Raw genomic sequence first — 17,295 nt, forward strand, 5'->3', positions numbered from 1 at the left:
GGCGGTGTTTGGAGTGATGGCATTTATTTTCTCAAGTCATCATTACATGCTATGGGGCCCTGCTCACCTGGAGATGGCTAAACACCCCCTTGCCCATGGGAAGCAGTGAATTAATTTCTTGTTTTGGTTTGCTTATGCACAGCTTTCACTTTCCCCATTAAACTTTACTTATTTCAACCCACAAGTTTTCCACCTTTTACCCTCTCCCTAACCCTGCTGGTGGGGAAGCTGCGTGAGACTTGGCAACTGCCTGAGGTTAAACCACAATATACTCCCTCATAATGGAAGCTGCTGTCATTTTCTTTTCCCTTTCTATGGTAGGGGTAACAAAACTAAGCAATTCATTGACTTCTGAGGTTCCACAGTTCAAAGTTTAGAGCACTAGCTTGAACTATGAACAATTTCAGCTTACATCCATAGAATACTCTAAGAGTTTTTATATCAGACCCACACTGTCACATAGCAAAGGTGAAAGAAATATCCTTCAGCAGTGGTAGGGCAGCAGCAGTCCTTAATGCCATGGCGTGTCTGAAGATACTGACACAGAACTTTTCTTCCTCTGTTGAGGGAAAAGCAATGACTGATTTGTAAGGGAAAAGCAATGACTGATAACCAGCTGACAAAAATTAGGCAACCAAACACAACCTTGCTGAGGGAATTAGGTTGAGAGCTCCATGAAGAACATAGTCCAGCTCAGCATGTTTCTCCACCACAAGTGCCACCAAGCCCTCGCAGCAGGCTGTTCTCAAGGCAACATTCTCACTGCAGCACTTCTCCCAAAGCAGGTTCAGAGCAGGAGTCTGAAGGCAAAAGCATGGGACACAAATAATGAGAAAGATCACACTGATTTATCTTTGTTCATCTCAAACACACTTTTAAAGAAAAAACAGCTCAGTTGCATCTCCTGAAGCCTTAGAGAGCACAAGAGGTAGCTGGGGTACAGATTCTATTCCTGAGAAAGTCATGACAAAAAGTGAAAGAAAAGTCAGGAAAAGCAGGGACAGCTCCCACTTTCTTGCCCTCAGCTGTCTAGGCCCATGGTAGGGCATAACATTTACTGTCTCTGACAAAAAGGTAATGCAGATGAATTTTTCAGCTGTGCCTATGCAGATAGAATCATGGAATGGATTGTGTTGGAAGTGACCTTAAAGACCATCTAGTTCCAAGTCTGGGACATGGGAGGGGATGCGACTCACTGTCAACCTGGGCAACCTGTTCACTGGGCAACCACTGAACAGGTTGCTCAGGTTCCCACCCAACCTGACCTTGAGCACATCCAGGGATAGGGCGCCCACAGGCAGGGGTTATCATCAGTTTCCTGATTTAAAAAATAAGGATGAAATTGGAGACAATTCTGAAACTGCCATGACAAGATGTGTCTACACCAAGGTGTAGCACAGACAGCTAAAGACAGGAATACAAAGGGCTATCCAAAGGTAAGTTGTCTTTACTAAACACATAAAGTTCTATTTGCTAGTAAGCATGAAGATTTGGCAGTAACCATCAAAACTGCTGCAGGTTTCTGTAGTAAATTAGTATTTACAGATTAGTTTGCTGACTTTGTGACTTCCAGCTGGAGAACAAGGAAGGTTTTAAAACAACCAACACTGCAAAACACTCTTGCATATAAAGGGAGTCTGCAATGTCTAACCAGCAAAATCTTCTGCTTCCAAGCATATTAGAATGACTTGCTGTATTTCAGTCTAATAAGCATATAAGCTTCATATAAGCAGCATTAAGGGGAAAATACCAGCTTGTAGCTCAAAACTAGAACATAATTTGGGAACTTGATTATGATCAGGACTCTGAAAGAACCTTTGTTAGATAAACTACACACACACAATACTCCCTCACATCAAAACTTAGTGCCTTCCAGGTCTGGGTATGTTAGGGTGAAGACCCTAGACTGTGGAATAAAAATCCACAGATCAATTTCTGTTTAATTCTAGACAGGTCAGCTTTTGGGGAGAAAAACCAGAGGAACAAACTCTAGCTAACACCTTTCCCATTTGCTGTGACACTTGAAATTGCCAACATTTCATATACCTCTCTGTTAAAAAGACATGCACTTAAGTGAGCTTGACTAATTTAAAATGCAAATTCTAAGTATGCCTTTACACCTTGTTCCCTCCTGAAGAAATACAAGGTCTAGTTACCTGATAAGAAATGTAACACCAATGCAGGTATGTAAAATGCCATACTTCTTGAAATTATTATAGCAATGTAAACAAATTTCCAACTCAAGAGACAATGTCTCAGTCTACATATTTCACTCTCAGTAACATAACTACATTAAACTCTTTTAAACTGAACTTAGCTAGATATAGGTACTCTGCAGGATTAAGGCTTCTGCCATTAAGTCTTGTAATGGAAGTAAAACTGCTCTTCTGATGCCAGAGTTTGTTTCTGTATGCCCAAATACATATTGATAACTACCTTATTTAACTTCTAGAACTGCATTAAAATTACACAGTGGAAAATAGGAAAATCTAGAAAAAGCACATTGAATAATTACATACGGATGGAAGAGGAGATGAAAGTAAAAAAATGCCACAGACCTGGTCAGAAGCCTGTCTGATCTTCTTTGAAGAAACTTTTTCTTTCAGTACTGCAGCAATCAGATGGCCCACTGCCTAAAGATAAAAAGAAACAAAAACCACACAAAGATGCATTAAAAGAAATAAAATGAAAAGAAATAAGAATACATGCACAATTTTTAAATTCTCCATTAAGAAGTCTTTACAATGCTGTTGTATATGATCATTTTATTATGATTGAAATACCAACCTTATGGATATTGAAGCTGAAATGTGCTTTAGGGTAAAAAATTTCTATAATCTTGATATAATCACTTCTACTGTTATGCTGAGGCACAAAAGAAACAAACTTCCACAGGGCTCCACCAAGCCCAAAGGCCTCTTTTTACAGGTACATAGGTATTTAGGAATTGCAGATATTTTGATGCAACAACTTTATACTTTATACCTCCATTGCTAAACAGATCTCCATGTCCTTAAAAGCAGTAGTAATTACTAAATCCTGTACTATATGGGGAAGCAGAAGCAAGAGAGGAAGCAGAATACTGCACATCTAAGCAAATTGTCTAAATTTTTGCACCACAAGTTTTGCCTTAAGCACTTTGCATATCCCTTTATCACAACTCCTGCCAGAAATATTTCATTTACTTTAAACAGGGCATTTGACATTACCATTATTCCTCATGAAGCTATTACATGGCAGAAATCATTAACAAGCTTTAAACAGTCAAGGTCTTCAAAACAAAAAGCTTCAGTTCCCCAAAACAGCCCAGGTTTATTCTTTTGAGGTAAAGATTAAGTTCCTCATTCTATTTTAGTAAAGTCTGATTTCCTCAAACTGTCTTTCAAAATCTAACTGTGAAATACACTCAAAGGCGTCAGGTTGTATGAACCTAGGCTTTTGTTTTCCCACTCATCTGTAATGTCTTACTCTGTCTTGTTTCATAAATACTGATACTGTTACACAGAAAGCCCATTTTTGTGAAAGACAGAAAGACATGTTTTCATAGTAACAGAACAAAAATGTTTCAGATTATCAATGAGCCCAGAACAGCTGCTGCATCTATTCTTCTCTGCTAATGACAGATCATTACTTTTGGAAAAAGTAAACTAGGCCAGCAAGGAATAAAAATAGCATTTAGCATTTCATTTTTATTAGTATATAAAAAGACATGAACAGACTATTTTCAGTGTTTCAAGGTTCCTTCTCCTTCCAAGATTTACTTCTACTTCAGTCATGCACAAGTTGCTACCCTGTCATAACAAACCTAAATAAGAGCTTATATTTCTTGCAAAGACAGCACCTGAAGCACTCCTAGACTACAAGGACTGTGCTTTTCACAAGTAAGGAAATGTACTCTAACACATTTGACTTAAAAAGAAAGGTTATTTAGAAAGCTTACTCTTGAGGAAACAGAAGGAGAAAATAGGACCAAGTCAAATGTAACCACTTATCTCTGTTTACAACTAACCCATCACAAGTGCAACAGTGAGCTTCCCAGGCACATCAGATGTCTTTCAGTTCACTTGCAAGGAAAGCCTACATCTTTCTCCTGCTTAAAAGGACCTTCAGATGTTAATTCATACTCACATCCTTAAGACACTTCTGTTACACAGGAAAAGGGGCTTACCAATAGAAACTTGGCTTTTGCAGTGATCCAGCTACACAGAAAAGTCAAAATGCAGATTAGCTCCCTGCATTTCTAGAACTTGATTAAGCAATAAAAATTCATGACCTACAAATCTGTGCTCAAGTTCCTCACTTTTCTGATCATGCGTAGACAACACACTCTGCAGAGCAGTTATCTTGGTTGTCCCAGAAAGAAAAGACATCTCTTATGAAGTTGATTCCTGACCTGATTATAGCTTGAAGATTACAGAATGCTTTCCAGGGTCCAGAATACAAGTGGAAACTACCAAAACAGCCAAAGAACAGGACAAAATCAACCAAAGCACATTAGTAGACCTTAATGATGTGCAGCTGTAAAAATGAGCCAAGACATTTAAGCAATACAACAGTGTACTAGAGGGACATTCTGCACTAGAGAAAAATTGACTGCTTCAAAGACGCTGAGTCCTACTCATCAAGGCTAATGGTATAAACTCATCTCCAGTGCAAGACTATTTGGCAGACCTTAGATGAACTCCAGCTTTCAGGAACATGGCTTTCTCTCCCAAATGCCAAGCTGATGACAAGTAGGCTTGGATCTCTCTTTCAAACCTAATTACTGTTAAACCAAGGTGAACTGACTGAAATGAAAAGGCAAGAGAGGCACCAGGTTGCACAGACTGCATTCTGATCAACTTATTTCACTAAACAAATGTGTACATATTTAATCCTAAAACAGGATGAGGAAGAAAACTGGGAAATTAGCACTGAACTTTACAGCCAAAAAGATACATTTTTTAACACTGAAGTGAGAAATTACCAAAGTAAAGAACATCTATGTTACCAAATAAAGAACCAGAGACTATTACTACTATTACTCTTTCCTGTCCATTAAACATACTGTGATAAACACTTTTTGTACATTATCATTTCAGGTGAAAACGATGAGGAACAAATGCGTTGATCAGAAAATAAAGGGGGCTGAGCTGAGTTGCATATGCTTATCCCTTGATGACAGACAAGACTGCTGCAGTTCATCAGTTCTTACCACCAAAGAAGAAACATAGCAGTTCTATGAAATATTACAAAGTATTTCAGTCCCACACACAGCATCTGGTAATTTCTGGCTTCTTGAGATCACAAGGTTACTAAAAACCACTTGGTCACACTCCAAACTTCCAGTCATGGAAAGTTTCTGGTTTTCCTGAAGAGACTTTATAGTGATGAGCAATTATGTCCTGTGTTTCGATTACACAGAAAGGGCAATTAGGATTTGATTGTGATTTAAGAATACTCAGTTTCTCTGGTTTTCTGACTTTGAAAAAAAAAAAACAAAAACAAACAGATAGGCAGATAAGCAGCAGCTGTTGGAACAAACATTTCCACAAACAACTTGATTTGTTTCAATGCTTTAAAAAAATTACCTGTGACTGAACAACTGCATTAGGAAATTCAAATCGCTTCTTGATGTCATCCAACATTTTGGCTCGGTCATATGACACTAAATTTCACTCTGCAAGAGAGATTCAAAAAATATACGTAGGACTAGGAAGGACAGCATGCTATTTTTTACACCCTCCCCATCCCCCCCTATATTTATGTTGTATTTAACAACTGATGCAAGCATTAAAGCATTTTCTTCCCTCTCCGAAGTCTACCATATCACCTTGTCTTTTGGGCTTGAACCCAAGAAATGGTGAATACTCATTGGTCCTGCACACAGAATACGTTACAGACATGTCTTAAAGCTGCACAAATATACCATTCCATACGGCACAGCATATGTGTACTCTGAGAGCATGTATTCTTGAGAGCATTTAAAGTATATTTCATTGAATAGAAAATGAGACAGCTCAAAAGGAATGTTCACAATCTCACAAATATGATTTAAAATGCAAAATTATCACAAACTTTCCATCATTTAATACAAAACCAGAAGTAAAACAAACAAAAGACCAACCTGTGAGACTGCAAATGGTAATTGTAGTTAGGGGCTGGAAGACTTGAAGTGAAAATTTTCTCTTTAAGCTGGAATATGCAGGTACTCACAAGCACTTATGAACCTACATTAAAGAGAAATCAGAAGTCAGTTTACACCAATGAAACTGATGGCCACTGCAAATATTCAAATATTTCAGTTTACTGTAAACTCACCTCCAGTTCCTTGGAATGGCTTCCCCAAAAAAACCAAAAAGCTAGTACTTGTTGAAAACCTAAGTGTAATCCTTTGCAAAAAGCACTGAGGAAATATATACATGGAAAATACTCAAATTTCAAGACTGCTATCAGTGCGATACATTTAGAATCTTGCCACTTTAAAACAAAGATGGAATTAAAGCCTGGATACAAGCAACGTTGCATGTGCCACAAAAAACACCATTTGTGGCAGGAAAACTCAAAATTAATGTCTACATTAATAGATCAGTGAACACAAATTCCTTACAGTTAAGCAGTGAGGTATTCCCAAACACTTACGGATTATATGTCTGAAAGTGCAGGAGAAGAAAAAAACCAACACTGATGCTGGTATGGGTAGTTTTAGAATAGATGTTATGGCATTTTGAGACAATAGGTGTCCATATAATAAATGAACACTCATTAAACTAGAGCTGATATCTTACTTTAAAAAAAAATTAAATATTGCTACAGCAAACACTTCCAGATGTACCTAGATCTATTGAGTATGGTTAATAACTCCAGTAGATCTAGATGTATCAGCCTATCTGTATATATAAACACAAGACCCCTCCGTTCTGCCCAATTAGCAGCAAAATGAGGTAAGGCTCCTTCCTGGACAGTTTTGACATGAACACACTGGAATTATATTGTACATATCATCAGGTAATTTTTTTTTTTTTTTTACCCACATTAAAAGGAAAAACTACTACAGAGAATCATTACAAGCACAGAACATACTTTCAATGTAAGCACAAATCAGCTATTCCAGATCGACTAGAAGCCTGTTGCCCTTGCATCAGACACAAACCCTAAATTTCTATCAATCTAAACTAAACATCCACAGGATAGTTACAATGCAACAGTTATAACAGTGCAATTAAACTAAACCCTACCTAAACAGTTCCTCAGTCTTCAGCACTCACCCTTAGCAAAGGTAACTGTGTATCCATACGGAATGTCCAAAAAATTTACAGGATACATGGATAATCAAGGCTGGCAGAGACCTAAAGATGCTTTTTGTTCAACCTCCCATTCAAAGGAAGTTCAGACATGCAGTCAGGCCAGGTTGCTCAAGGCTTTGTTTCAGATTGCCTCTGAAAACTCTCAAGATCGGGGAAGGCACCACTTTACTGAGCCCTCCTGATCAATAAAAGCTTTCTCTCCATTACTAGTCTTTAGCTCTTTTTTCCATGAACTCCTGTGAAGTGCCTGGCTATGCCTTTTTTCATTACCTCCCAGCAGTGCCAGGACTGTTACTGGCTACCACTGCTCCGCCATCCCTCCTCCCAGCTGAACGGTCCCAGAAACCACAGCCTCTCCTCACAGGGAAAAGGCCCCAGCCCCATTATCTCCATGATCTCTGCTGAATTCAGTCCCTGTCTCTCCCTACACAAGGATCTAGAACCAGACATATCAATATGAGATCTGAGGCGTGCTGAGCAGAGGTGGACAAATCTCACACTATCAGAGCTCTGCCACACATCCTGGAGCAATGCCTGCCAGGGCCTATGGCCACCCCATGGAACTGCTCCCCAGCCCATCCATAAGTGGTGGGCCAAGAAAGGGCATTTGTCATTTCGAAAATTCCTGAGGTTTCATCACCTGTTCCTCTAGACCATGCAGAGGGCAGCCCTGCCAGCAGAAATACATCCTAGCTTTGATACAGGAACAGGGTGGGAGACAGTGTTGAAAGCCTTGTTCAAGAGGAGGTAAATGACACCTACTCCTCGACTCGACTGCAAATCCAATTACTATTTATTAAAGGCAATCATGTGGGTCAGGCATAATTTTTCCTTGGTAAATCCATACCCATGTGTATTACTCCTAGTAAGAATCATTGAATCAGACAGTTTCAGAACAAAGATTTCCAGAGCTCATCTAGTTCAATCCTCTCACCAAAACTGGTCTGAATCTTCCTCTCTACCAAATCCAGTGGAGTCCTGAAAACCCACAAGGATGGAAGTAGTGGAGTCACCACTCCTGGAAGTGTTCAAGAAATGACTGGATGTGGCACTTGCTTAGCTGAAAGTGTGGTTTTCAGTCAAATGCTGGACTTGATGATCTTGAAGGTCTTTTCCAACCTCCACGATTCCATAATTGTGGGTCTTTTCCACCTCAGGATATTCTATGATACATCATTAACCACACACATAAAAAACCATCCACAGAGACACGCAAGATAAAGAAAGAAAAAACAAGGTATTGGAAAGATTGGAAAGGGACCTTGGCTTGCTTACCCAACTTAGTCAATGTAAGTGATAAGCATCTGTGTAGCCTTGCACTTGACTTACTGCAAGATAGCCACAAAGTTGTTCTATCACTGCCCCTCAACTGGAAAAGGGGCAAAAATATGATTAAGGGCTTATGGCATAACAACAGGAAGATCACTCAGCAATTACTGTTATAGGGAAAACTGACTGAAGCCAAGGAAATTTATTTTTACCAATGAAAACTGAGTAGAATAGTAAGAAATACAAAAAGATTTAGAAACACATTCACACCACCTTTCCTTCCTTCTGGGGTCAACTTCACTCACTACCAACTTCTCTACCTCTTCCCCCTAAACTGAGCAGGGGGTCAGGAAATGAGGTCACAGTCTCACTTTGCTCAGCTCCAGCACGGGATCTCAACCAGTCTGCAGCTCTTCATTAACTGCTCCAGCGTGGGTCCCTTCTATGGGGTACAGTTGTTCAGGAACAGACTGCTAAAGTGTGGATCCTAAGTCTTGCCAGAAAACCTATTTCAGCATGGGTTCCTGTCTCCATGGTCCTTTCAGAAGCCTGCTCCAGCATGGCCTCCTTTCCATGGAGTCACAGCCTCCTTTGGGCATCCAGGCATGGGGTTCTCCACTGGCTGCAGGTGGACATCTGCTTCATCATGGGCCTCCATGGGCTGCAACACACACAGGCTACTTTACCATGGTCTTCACCATGGGCTGCAGAGCAATCTCTGCTACAGCACCCGGAGCATCTCCTTTCCGTTCTTCTGCACCTTGGTGTCTGCAGGGCTGTTTCTCTCATGTTCTCACTTCTCTCCTTGGGCTGCTGTTGTGTAGCAGTTTTTCACCTTCTTAAACTTGTTACCCCAAGGATGACTGATGGGTTTGGCCTTGGCCAGTGGCCGGTCCACCTAGAGCCCTCTACTATTGGCTCTGTCAGCGTGAGGAAAGGTTTTGGCAGCTTCTCCCAGAGGCCACCCCTGTAACCCTTCTACTACCACATCCTTGCCACGCAAATGTAATAAAGCCTCCTAACGCTAAGACGGACGAGAATTGCTAATTCAAGTGAACCACAGAGAGGCTGTCAGCGCGTTACACTTTCGGATCTCGTCCAGTTCTCCAAAAGAAACTCTGTCAAGTTAAGCTACATAACAGAAAATGAGCGCAGAGCGGACTGAGACCACATTTCTCGCCTTTGGTCTGAGAGCCTCTGGCTCCTTTTTAAGGACTCTCGATTCAATCTGGTGTTCCTACCCAGGCAGGAGTGAGAACACCTGCACACACCCTCACCGCTTGTGTGCGACAAAGTCAAACGTCTCAGAATGACCAGCTTTAAACAAAAACGTAAAACAAACAACACCCCCTCACACATGGCAGTAGCGGCAGCTGCCTTTGCTTCGCTGCCGTCCTGACACCGCGGATCGCTCCCGCCGCCTGCCCCACGCTCCCCGGGGCCCCTCACCTCGGCCGGGCCGGGCTGGGCCGGGCTCGCTGCGCCTCCGTCACGGCCGCGGCGCCGCCGCCCGGAACCGGCCGCGCACAGCGCGCATGCGCGGCTCCTGGCGCAGGCGCGGCGGGGTGGGGGAGAGGGCGGGGGGGTGTGTGGGGGGGGTAGCGGCGGCGCTGTCCGGTGCGGCGGGGGGAGGCCCGGGGCTCGGCGCTGATACACCGGTCTTTATCGGCTTCGAAAGGACTGCGGAGTGAGTGTCGTCAGCTCCCAAATGCTTCGGCAGCAGTCATCAGCAAGCTGCTGGGACATCAGGAAGACCCTGGACGTGAAGAATAAATGATGGTCTGGTTGCTGAAGGTTGCCACGTTGGCACAGAATCACTTAGGTTGGAAAACACCTCTAAGAACATCGAGAGTGCAGCTCTCTCAAAGACAAAATAAGAGTTTAAAACCAGTTCTGATGTATTTTTGTAACTGCTGTGCTACTAACCGGTAACCACGTATCTATGTGTGTATTCTGTATGCTTAGTTAAGGTTGGTAGTTTAATGCAAAACAGCACTTCCGTTCCTTAACATCAAAGCAACCTTCTGCGAGGCGTGTATAACATAAGAATGCCTCTCAGTTAAAATATCTTCAGAAAAATTCAAAAATATTTTGAAAGGAATTTGTTTGGAAATGGTTAGGTTATTATCTAAGATTAGATTATTCTCTCTCAAGGTTATCTTCTCTGAGTTGGTTTGAGCTGAAAGTAGTGGAATGCTGACAAATAAGAACCGAAAGTAAACGTAGATAAGTCTGTGTGGTATTTCTTCAGTCTTTTCATTTAAAAACATCAGGAATATATTGTTTTCAGTTTCACCAGCTAAAGCTGTAGGCAGTTTATGGTATCCAGAGCCCTGCCACTGCCTGCATTGAGTTGGTGGAAACACATGCACTCCCACTTCCAAGAGGCACTAAAAGCTCAGAGGTGATTGCTGTATTCTCTTGAGCTGCCTACAGGTGTGCAATAGAAAGGGAAGATCAATCAGATCTCAGAGAACATGTGGACCACTTGCTTGATCCGTGACCTCTCTGCAGCAGCTGTTTTCAAGCAGCACATACAAGTATTTGTGACATGGCTTTCGGCTCAGTACACTCAGGCCAAGATGGGCTCCCATGTCTGCCTGATGCTGAAATATCGGAAGATGAGGAAAAAGGACCTGTAAGAGCTTTCACAAGGATGTATTTCAGTCCATCTCTAGGTGACCATAGGTGGTGACATGAATCCAAAGGGAGTGTTCAGTCTCCTCTGCCCATTCCATGCTTTCTGCTTCATCTAAGAACATCTCACTATTGACAGGTTGGTTTGTTGACATTTTGTGATTAGTAGTCAGCTATGAAGGGCCATCACTCCACCCATGCAGAGCTTCCATGCACTTCGATGCAAGTCCAGTGTGAGGGCAGAACTGAGAAAAAAGTCTCTGATTTGTATCCTCACAGGCTACTGAGATGAATTAGAGGGGAAATTGCTTAACTCTTGCCAGGGAGAACTCTGGAATTCACAAGATTAGGCTTGAAATGCCATACTGAACTTTATCCTGTAGGAGTTCATAGATAAAAACTATTTGTATTAGTGCAGGCAAGGCCTGTGGCATTTTTGACTGCTTGTACAGAACTTTTAATTTTATAATTTCAGGTTGCAGAGCTTGCCTGACAGAGCTTGCCTGACAGGTGAAGTGTATTGTGTATCTCAGAGCATCCCCTCCAGGGAAACTTCTCCAACTGTGTGTTAGATCCATGTTGTGCCCTAGACATGGGAGCCTTAGTTCTGAGTACAGTTCCAGGTCTGCTACTGCCCAAATGAGCATTAGCCAAAATGGCTTTCAATTTGATGCAAACTGCAATGAGATCTCCTCAGATTAAAGGAGCAAATAGTAATTTATTTTGGTGCAGACCATTCTGAGTGTGTTGCTACTGTGAAGCATCTTGCTTTGACAAGCAGCTCACCAGAGGTTTCCTGCTTGGTGTGAAAATATCAGGAGTATCACATCCATTCTATGGATTACTTGACTGTGATGTGTAATTGCTGTCACTGTTTCTAAGCCCTGAGTTTCATGCAGGTCATCTAAGGACATTGAGGCATGAGAACACTTAGTGTATGTAACAGGAGTGCTCTCACAAAGGGCTCTTGGTAGCTCTGGAGACTCAGTTGTGTCTTGAGACAAAAGGAACCCATCTCATCTTCATGAAACTATTTACTGTCCTATGGTCTCAATCTGTTTTAATAACATATTTTTCTATGCTGATATCTCAGAAGCAGGAAAAAAGCAGAAGATATTTCTTAAAGGATATACTTAAATTTACAGATAGTGCTTTTGATTCCCTTTCAACTTTAAGGCTTATAGAGCCTGGTTGTGAAACTGAGGTATGTTTCCTGTAGTGGCCTGAAGTGGTGTCGCCAGCTTTCAAGGTCTTCCATTAGAGTAGGAGAAATACCTGGGGGTTCTGAAGGTAGCATCAGTGTCAAAGTTTTAACTAGGTTTGATCCAGAGCAGTTCATATCTGCTGCAGATTATGCAGAAAAACGCTTTCCCTAGAAAATTTTTGAAATCAGTTGTCCCTTTTGAAAGAAATTTGACACCTTTGGGAGGTGTCTCTGACACAATTTTTATGCTGGTCTTAATATGGCCTATATGTAATACAAAAAATAATAAAAATAGAATTCAGCTAGCTTGTATTGTGCTACCAGATAGGATTACCACCCTCCAGTTTATGTGACAGGAGTCCTTGAAAGGGTCAGCAAATCTGTGAAAACTGCCCTGTTCTCTGGCTTGTGAATTTTTTTCCAGGAAAAAAAAAAAAACTAGGCAGGAGTCCTTGTCTCTAGTTACACCTTTTCTAGGATATTCTAAATTGTTTTGTTATGGGACAATCTAATCCCATGAGGGGTTATGCATTGTAATGGTCTCCAAGAAATGCCAGAAGGTTCTCTTGGCAGCATTTGTAATGTGCTGTGAGGTCTCCCATCGAAGGTTACTATGCAAATGAAAATCATACAGTAATAGCACTGATAATGGCCTAATCTGCATATCTCATTTCTTACATGGAATTGTATCCAAACCAGAAAGCAATTCTGGCTTTAATCATGAAGCAGAGGAATAACAAAAGTTCCAGTTAAGAATATATTTCAGAAATCAATAGCAGCAAAGCTTGAAATATATTTATTTTAAATCTCTTGAGCCTGATAATGAAATAAAGTTTTAGCAAATGGACCTGCCTAGTCAGCTAAGTCTTTAGCCATTATAACTAAGAAGGTTCATCTAAAATGCGTTCAACTTTCAATGCAGCTACTTTTGCTCCAAACAGTAGTCAGCTATGAAGGGCCATCACTCACCCTCACCACACATGCAGAGCTTCCATGCACTTTGATGCAAATCCAGTGTGAGGGCAGAACTGAGAAAAAAGTCCCTGATTTTTATCCTCACAGGCTACTGAGATGAATTAGAGTGGAAATTGCTTAACTCTTGCCAGGGAGAGCTCTGCAACTCACAAGATTAGGCTTGAAATGCCATACTGAACTTTATCCTGTAGGAGTTCGTAGATAAAAATTCTCTTTGTGTTAGTGCAGGCAAGGTCTGTGACATTTTTTGACTGTCTGTACAGCACTTGCTTTACTGAAAGGTAATGTAGAAAGTTTGAGGCATATTTCTGGCAAAGATAATTGCTTGCACTGTTGGACTGTTTCAGTTTCCCATTGATTGTATTGAGTGGCAGAGAGTTTTTAGAGATAGAAGAATTTTTGGCATCCAGTTCTCACTCTCAGGCTCATGGATCCTACAAAGCCCTTTAATTTATATGTTCATGAATGAAATGAATAGCTAGTGGGGTGGTAACACTGAAATTGGGACCTCACCAGATACTGGTTTCGTACTACTCTGTACAACTCAATCTGATTTTATTAAATCAGTGGCAACAACAGTTACAATATTAGAAAGAAGTCACCCCCTTGTTGTGGAATACACTGTAACAAATTTATGTCCCACACAAGGGGAAATACTTTTGAAACAGTACACAACTCAAACCCTTATTGCCGTGATGTGCACATGAGTACAAATGGATCCTTCTAGTGATGGATGATATAACTTTGAAAAGGTACAGTGGGGCCAAACATCAGTAGTATGAGCAGGTGATGAATACTTCAAGTAAACTGCAGGCAGATGTAACTGTTGTTCCTTTGCAGAATCCAGATGTGACTTCGTAGGTGGTTCTTCTTTATACTGTCATGGGCAACAGTGACTGAGATACACTGTGAACAGCCAAGGATGAGTAATAGAAGCTGAACCTCACTAGACTCCAAAATAAAAAACTGCATTTACTTTCATTTACATGGTGCAGCACAGCAAAACCTAAGTAATGAGGTTAAGGATGTGATTTAGATTGTTTTATGCCTCAACTTTTTTTCTTTTAATGGACATTAGTTAATGTCACAAAACTACAAGAAGACTGCTCAGGAGTGATTAAAATAGGTGACTATTCCAATTGTTGTCCCTGAGATTAACAAGACTATTCACTTGTTTAGATTTACTCAGTGTGTGTTTGCAAGTCTTGATGTGACTTTAGCAAGACCAGGGAAATGATCATGCCCTTACTGGTGAGGCTGTGTTCAGTTTTGGGCCCCTCCTTCACTACAGAACAGACATTATGCCCGAGCATGTATCCAGAGAAGGAGAGTAAAGCTGCTGGAGGGTCTGGAGGACAAAATATACAAGTGGCGCTTGAGGGAGCTGGGGTTGTTTAGCGTGGAGACAATGAGCCTGAAGGGAGAATGCATCTCTTTCTAGAACTCCCCTGAAAGAGTTGCAAGACTCCTGTCATCCATTTTCTTAAGAATCATTGCACCTTTTTACCCTAGTCTCTCAAGGGTTTCCTTGAGGTGGGGGTGCAAGGGCAGAACATTGGTGAATGATGTGATGGGAAACTATTGCTCTTGCTCTGTGTTTTTATATATATATATATATATATATATATATAATATTTATTTTCTACACACACACACATATTTGTATGTATTTGCAGTCTGAAGCAGATAAAATGTATAGTTTCGGTCAGTTTAAATATGCTGTCTGAGGAGCAGATGAATGGAGAATGGGTGAGCTATGAGAGCATTGAAAGGTGGAAATTGCAGTAAATCAGGACAGCATGCTTTTTGCATTTGTATCTTTTTAAGAGCTGGGAAGTTTTTATCAGAAATTGTAAATATATGTAAAAGTGTCTGGAATTGATGACACATGGTGATGAAAAGTATTCTGACAGAAAAGTCATTGTTCATTGAGGGGTGCCTGCCATTAGGAGAAGTATAAATGAAGTACACCTGCTTACTAGTAAAATCTATTGAATTCAGTGGACCACACATAGCTTATATGGAAGGGCATCTGAATCCTGAATGGCAAGTCAGAATATGCAGGCTGCAGATTGATCGATCCCCTTCTAGCAGCTGGCAAAACATGTCCAGCCATCTAAATTCTGTTTTGTTCCCCTCTACTACTTTATAAAAATTACTTCTGGCTTTCTCACTATGCTGTGATTAGTGGCTGACTCCCATATGTTGAGCAATCATGCTTTACAGCTTTCTCATATGTGAAAGTTGCTATTTCTGGTTCATACTATTTTTGTTTAGATTTCTGGAATGTGCCTATCAAGTTCCTAAGGCCAGACTTCTGAAAATATTTATGTAATATATTCCTTAAATTTGAAATATTCTCTCAAATGCCACCTCTGTAAAATCATCTTTTATTGATTGTTGAACTAGCTGTGTATTTCAGTTTCTTTGTTCTCCAATACTACTTTTGCTTACATGCTTTTTTCTGTTTCTTAATTTTTTCTATTTTTTTCAGGGCCAAACTTTATACTCATTGTGTTTAACTGCTTTCAACCTTCATGCCTTATCTGTTTTTTTTCCTGGTTAAATAATTTACTTAGTCTCTTTATTTCAATTTGTCATTCATAAAGTTGGAGTAAAACTACTTTCTGAATCAGTGAGGGCATAATCATGGATTCATTAGGGATGAGGACTGCTATGACCCAGTGGCTATATGAGTACTTATCACTGATTTAAAAATCTGGTTTTCACTAGGAGTTTTTCACTGAGGTAATGTTAAGCCATTTCAGATTCTCACTCATTTTCTAGTAATGCTTGGAATAAAGAAGATTTGGCTAGTTTATTGCTCTTACAATGAAAGTGCGAGGATAGTGTAGTCTTGTACCTTTCTGATACTCTTGTAATGAAACTATAGAATAAGTATTCTATGACCATGGTGGTCATCTTATGCATTAATTACTGAATTAGATAATGGTCAACTTATGGTGGTAACTAATGGTAACTAATAGTGGTATACTGGGTTTGCATGGCCAGGTTTTTGGTAGTGGGGGCTACAGGGATTGCTCTTATGAGAAGCTCCTGAAAGCTTCCTCCATGTTTGGCAGAGCCAAAGCCAGCCAGCTCCAAGATGGATGTGCCACTGGCCAAGATCCTGCCAATCAGAAATGGTGGTAACATCTCTGTGATAACCGGTTTAAGAAGGAAAATAGAAGTGCAGATATAACTGCAGTCAGAGAAGAGCCAAGTGAGAACCTGTGAGAAGAACAACTCTGCAGACACCAAGGTCAGTGCAGAAGGAGGGACAGGAGGTGCTCCAGCAGGTGCTGGAGCTGAGATTCCCCTGCAGTTCATGGTGCAGACCATGCTGAAGCAGCTGTAGCCCAAGGAGGATCACAGGGATGCAGAGACCCACCTAAAGCCTGTGGAGGAGACCCACACCTGAGCAGGGGGTGCCTGAGAGGAGCTGGGACCCTGTGGGAGGCCTGTGCTGGAGCAGGCTCCTGGCAGGGACCTGCAGACCTGGGGAGAGAGGAGCCCACAGCAGAGCAGATTTCCTGGGAGGACTTGTGACCCATGGGGGACCCAGGCTGGAGCAGCCTGTCCTTCAAGGACTGCACCCCGTGGAAGAGTGACCCACGCTGCAGCAGTTTGTGGAGGACTTACCCATGGGATGGACTCACATTGGAGAAGTTCAGGGAGAGCTGTCTCCTGTGGGAGGGACCCCACACTGGAGCAGGGGAAGGAGTCCCCTTCCTGAGCAGTGGGAGAAACAACATGGGATGAACTGACCATAAACCCCATTCCCTGTCTCCACGTGCTGCTGGGGGGAGGGAGGTAGAGCTGGGAAGGAGGGAGGACTGGGAATAAGGTGTTTTTAAGATCTTACTTTACTTCTCATTATCCTGCTCTGATTTTGTTAGTAATAAATTTAGTTAGTATCTCTAA

General features: G+C 41.3%; 1 protein-coding gene and 1 long non-coding RNA gene across 6 annotated transcripts in view; one reads left to right on the forward strand and one right to left on the reverse strand.

Moving 5' to 3' along the window:
* Nucleotides 1-10,079, reverse strand: part of FOCAD (focadhesin) — a 92,452-nt gene extending 82,373 nt beyond the window's left edge. For 3 of the 5 annotated variants that reach the window (XM_059836849.1, XM_059836848.1, XM_059836845.1), the window contains exons 1-5: nt 10,005-10,079; nt 6,107-6,209; nt 5,571-5,659; nt 2,559-2,633; nt 646-800 (exon numbers count right to left, since the gene is read on the reverse strand). In XM_059836849.1, the coding sequence (XP_059692832.1) occupies nt 646-800; nt 2,559-2,633; nt 5,571-5,627 (287 nt within the window). In that variant the 5' untranslated portion in view covers nt 5,628-5,659; nt 6,107-6,209; nt 10,005-10,079. Of the gene's footprint in view, nt 1-645; nt 801-2,558; nt 2,634-5,570; nt 5,660-6,106; nt 6,210-8,926; nt 9,208-10,004 lie in introns of those variants that run through there. The other 2 variants (XM_059836846.1, XM_059836847.1) reach the window with 2 other exon arrangements.
* Nucleotides 10,080-10,168: 89 nt separating this feature from the next.
* LOC132341907 (uncharacterized) lies at nt 10,169-17,295 on the forward strand. The gene is made up of 2 exons (XR_009490345.1): nt 10,169-11,331; nt 16,455-17,295. It is a non-coding gene; the product is annotated as an uncharacterized LOC132341907 (long non-coding RNA).

The sequence above is a fragment of the Haemorhous mexicanus genome, chromosome Z (genome assembly GCF_027477595.1).
Source record: "Haemorhous mexicanus isolate bHaeMex1 chromosome Z, bHaeMex1.pri, whole genome shotgun sequence".
NCBI lineage: Eukaryota > Metazoa > Chordata > Aves > Passeriformes > Fringillidae > Haemorhous > Haemorhous mexicanus.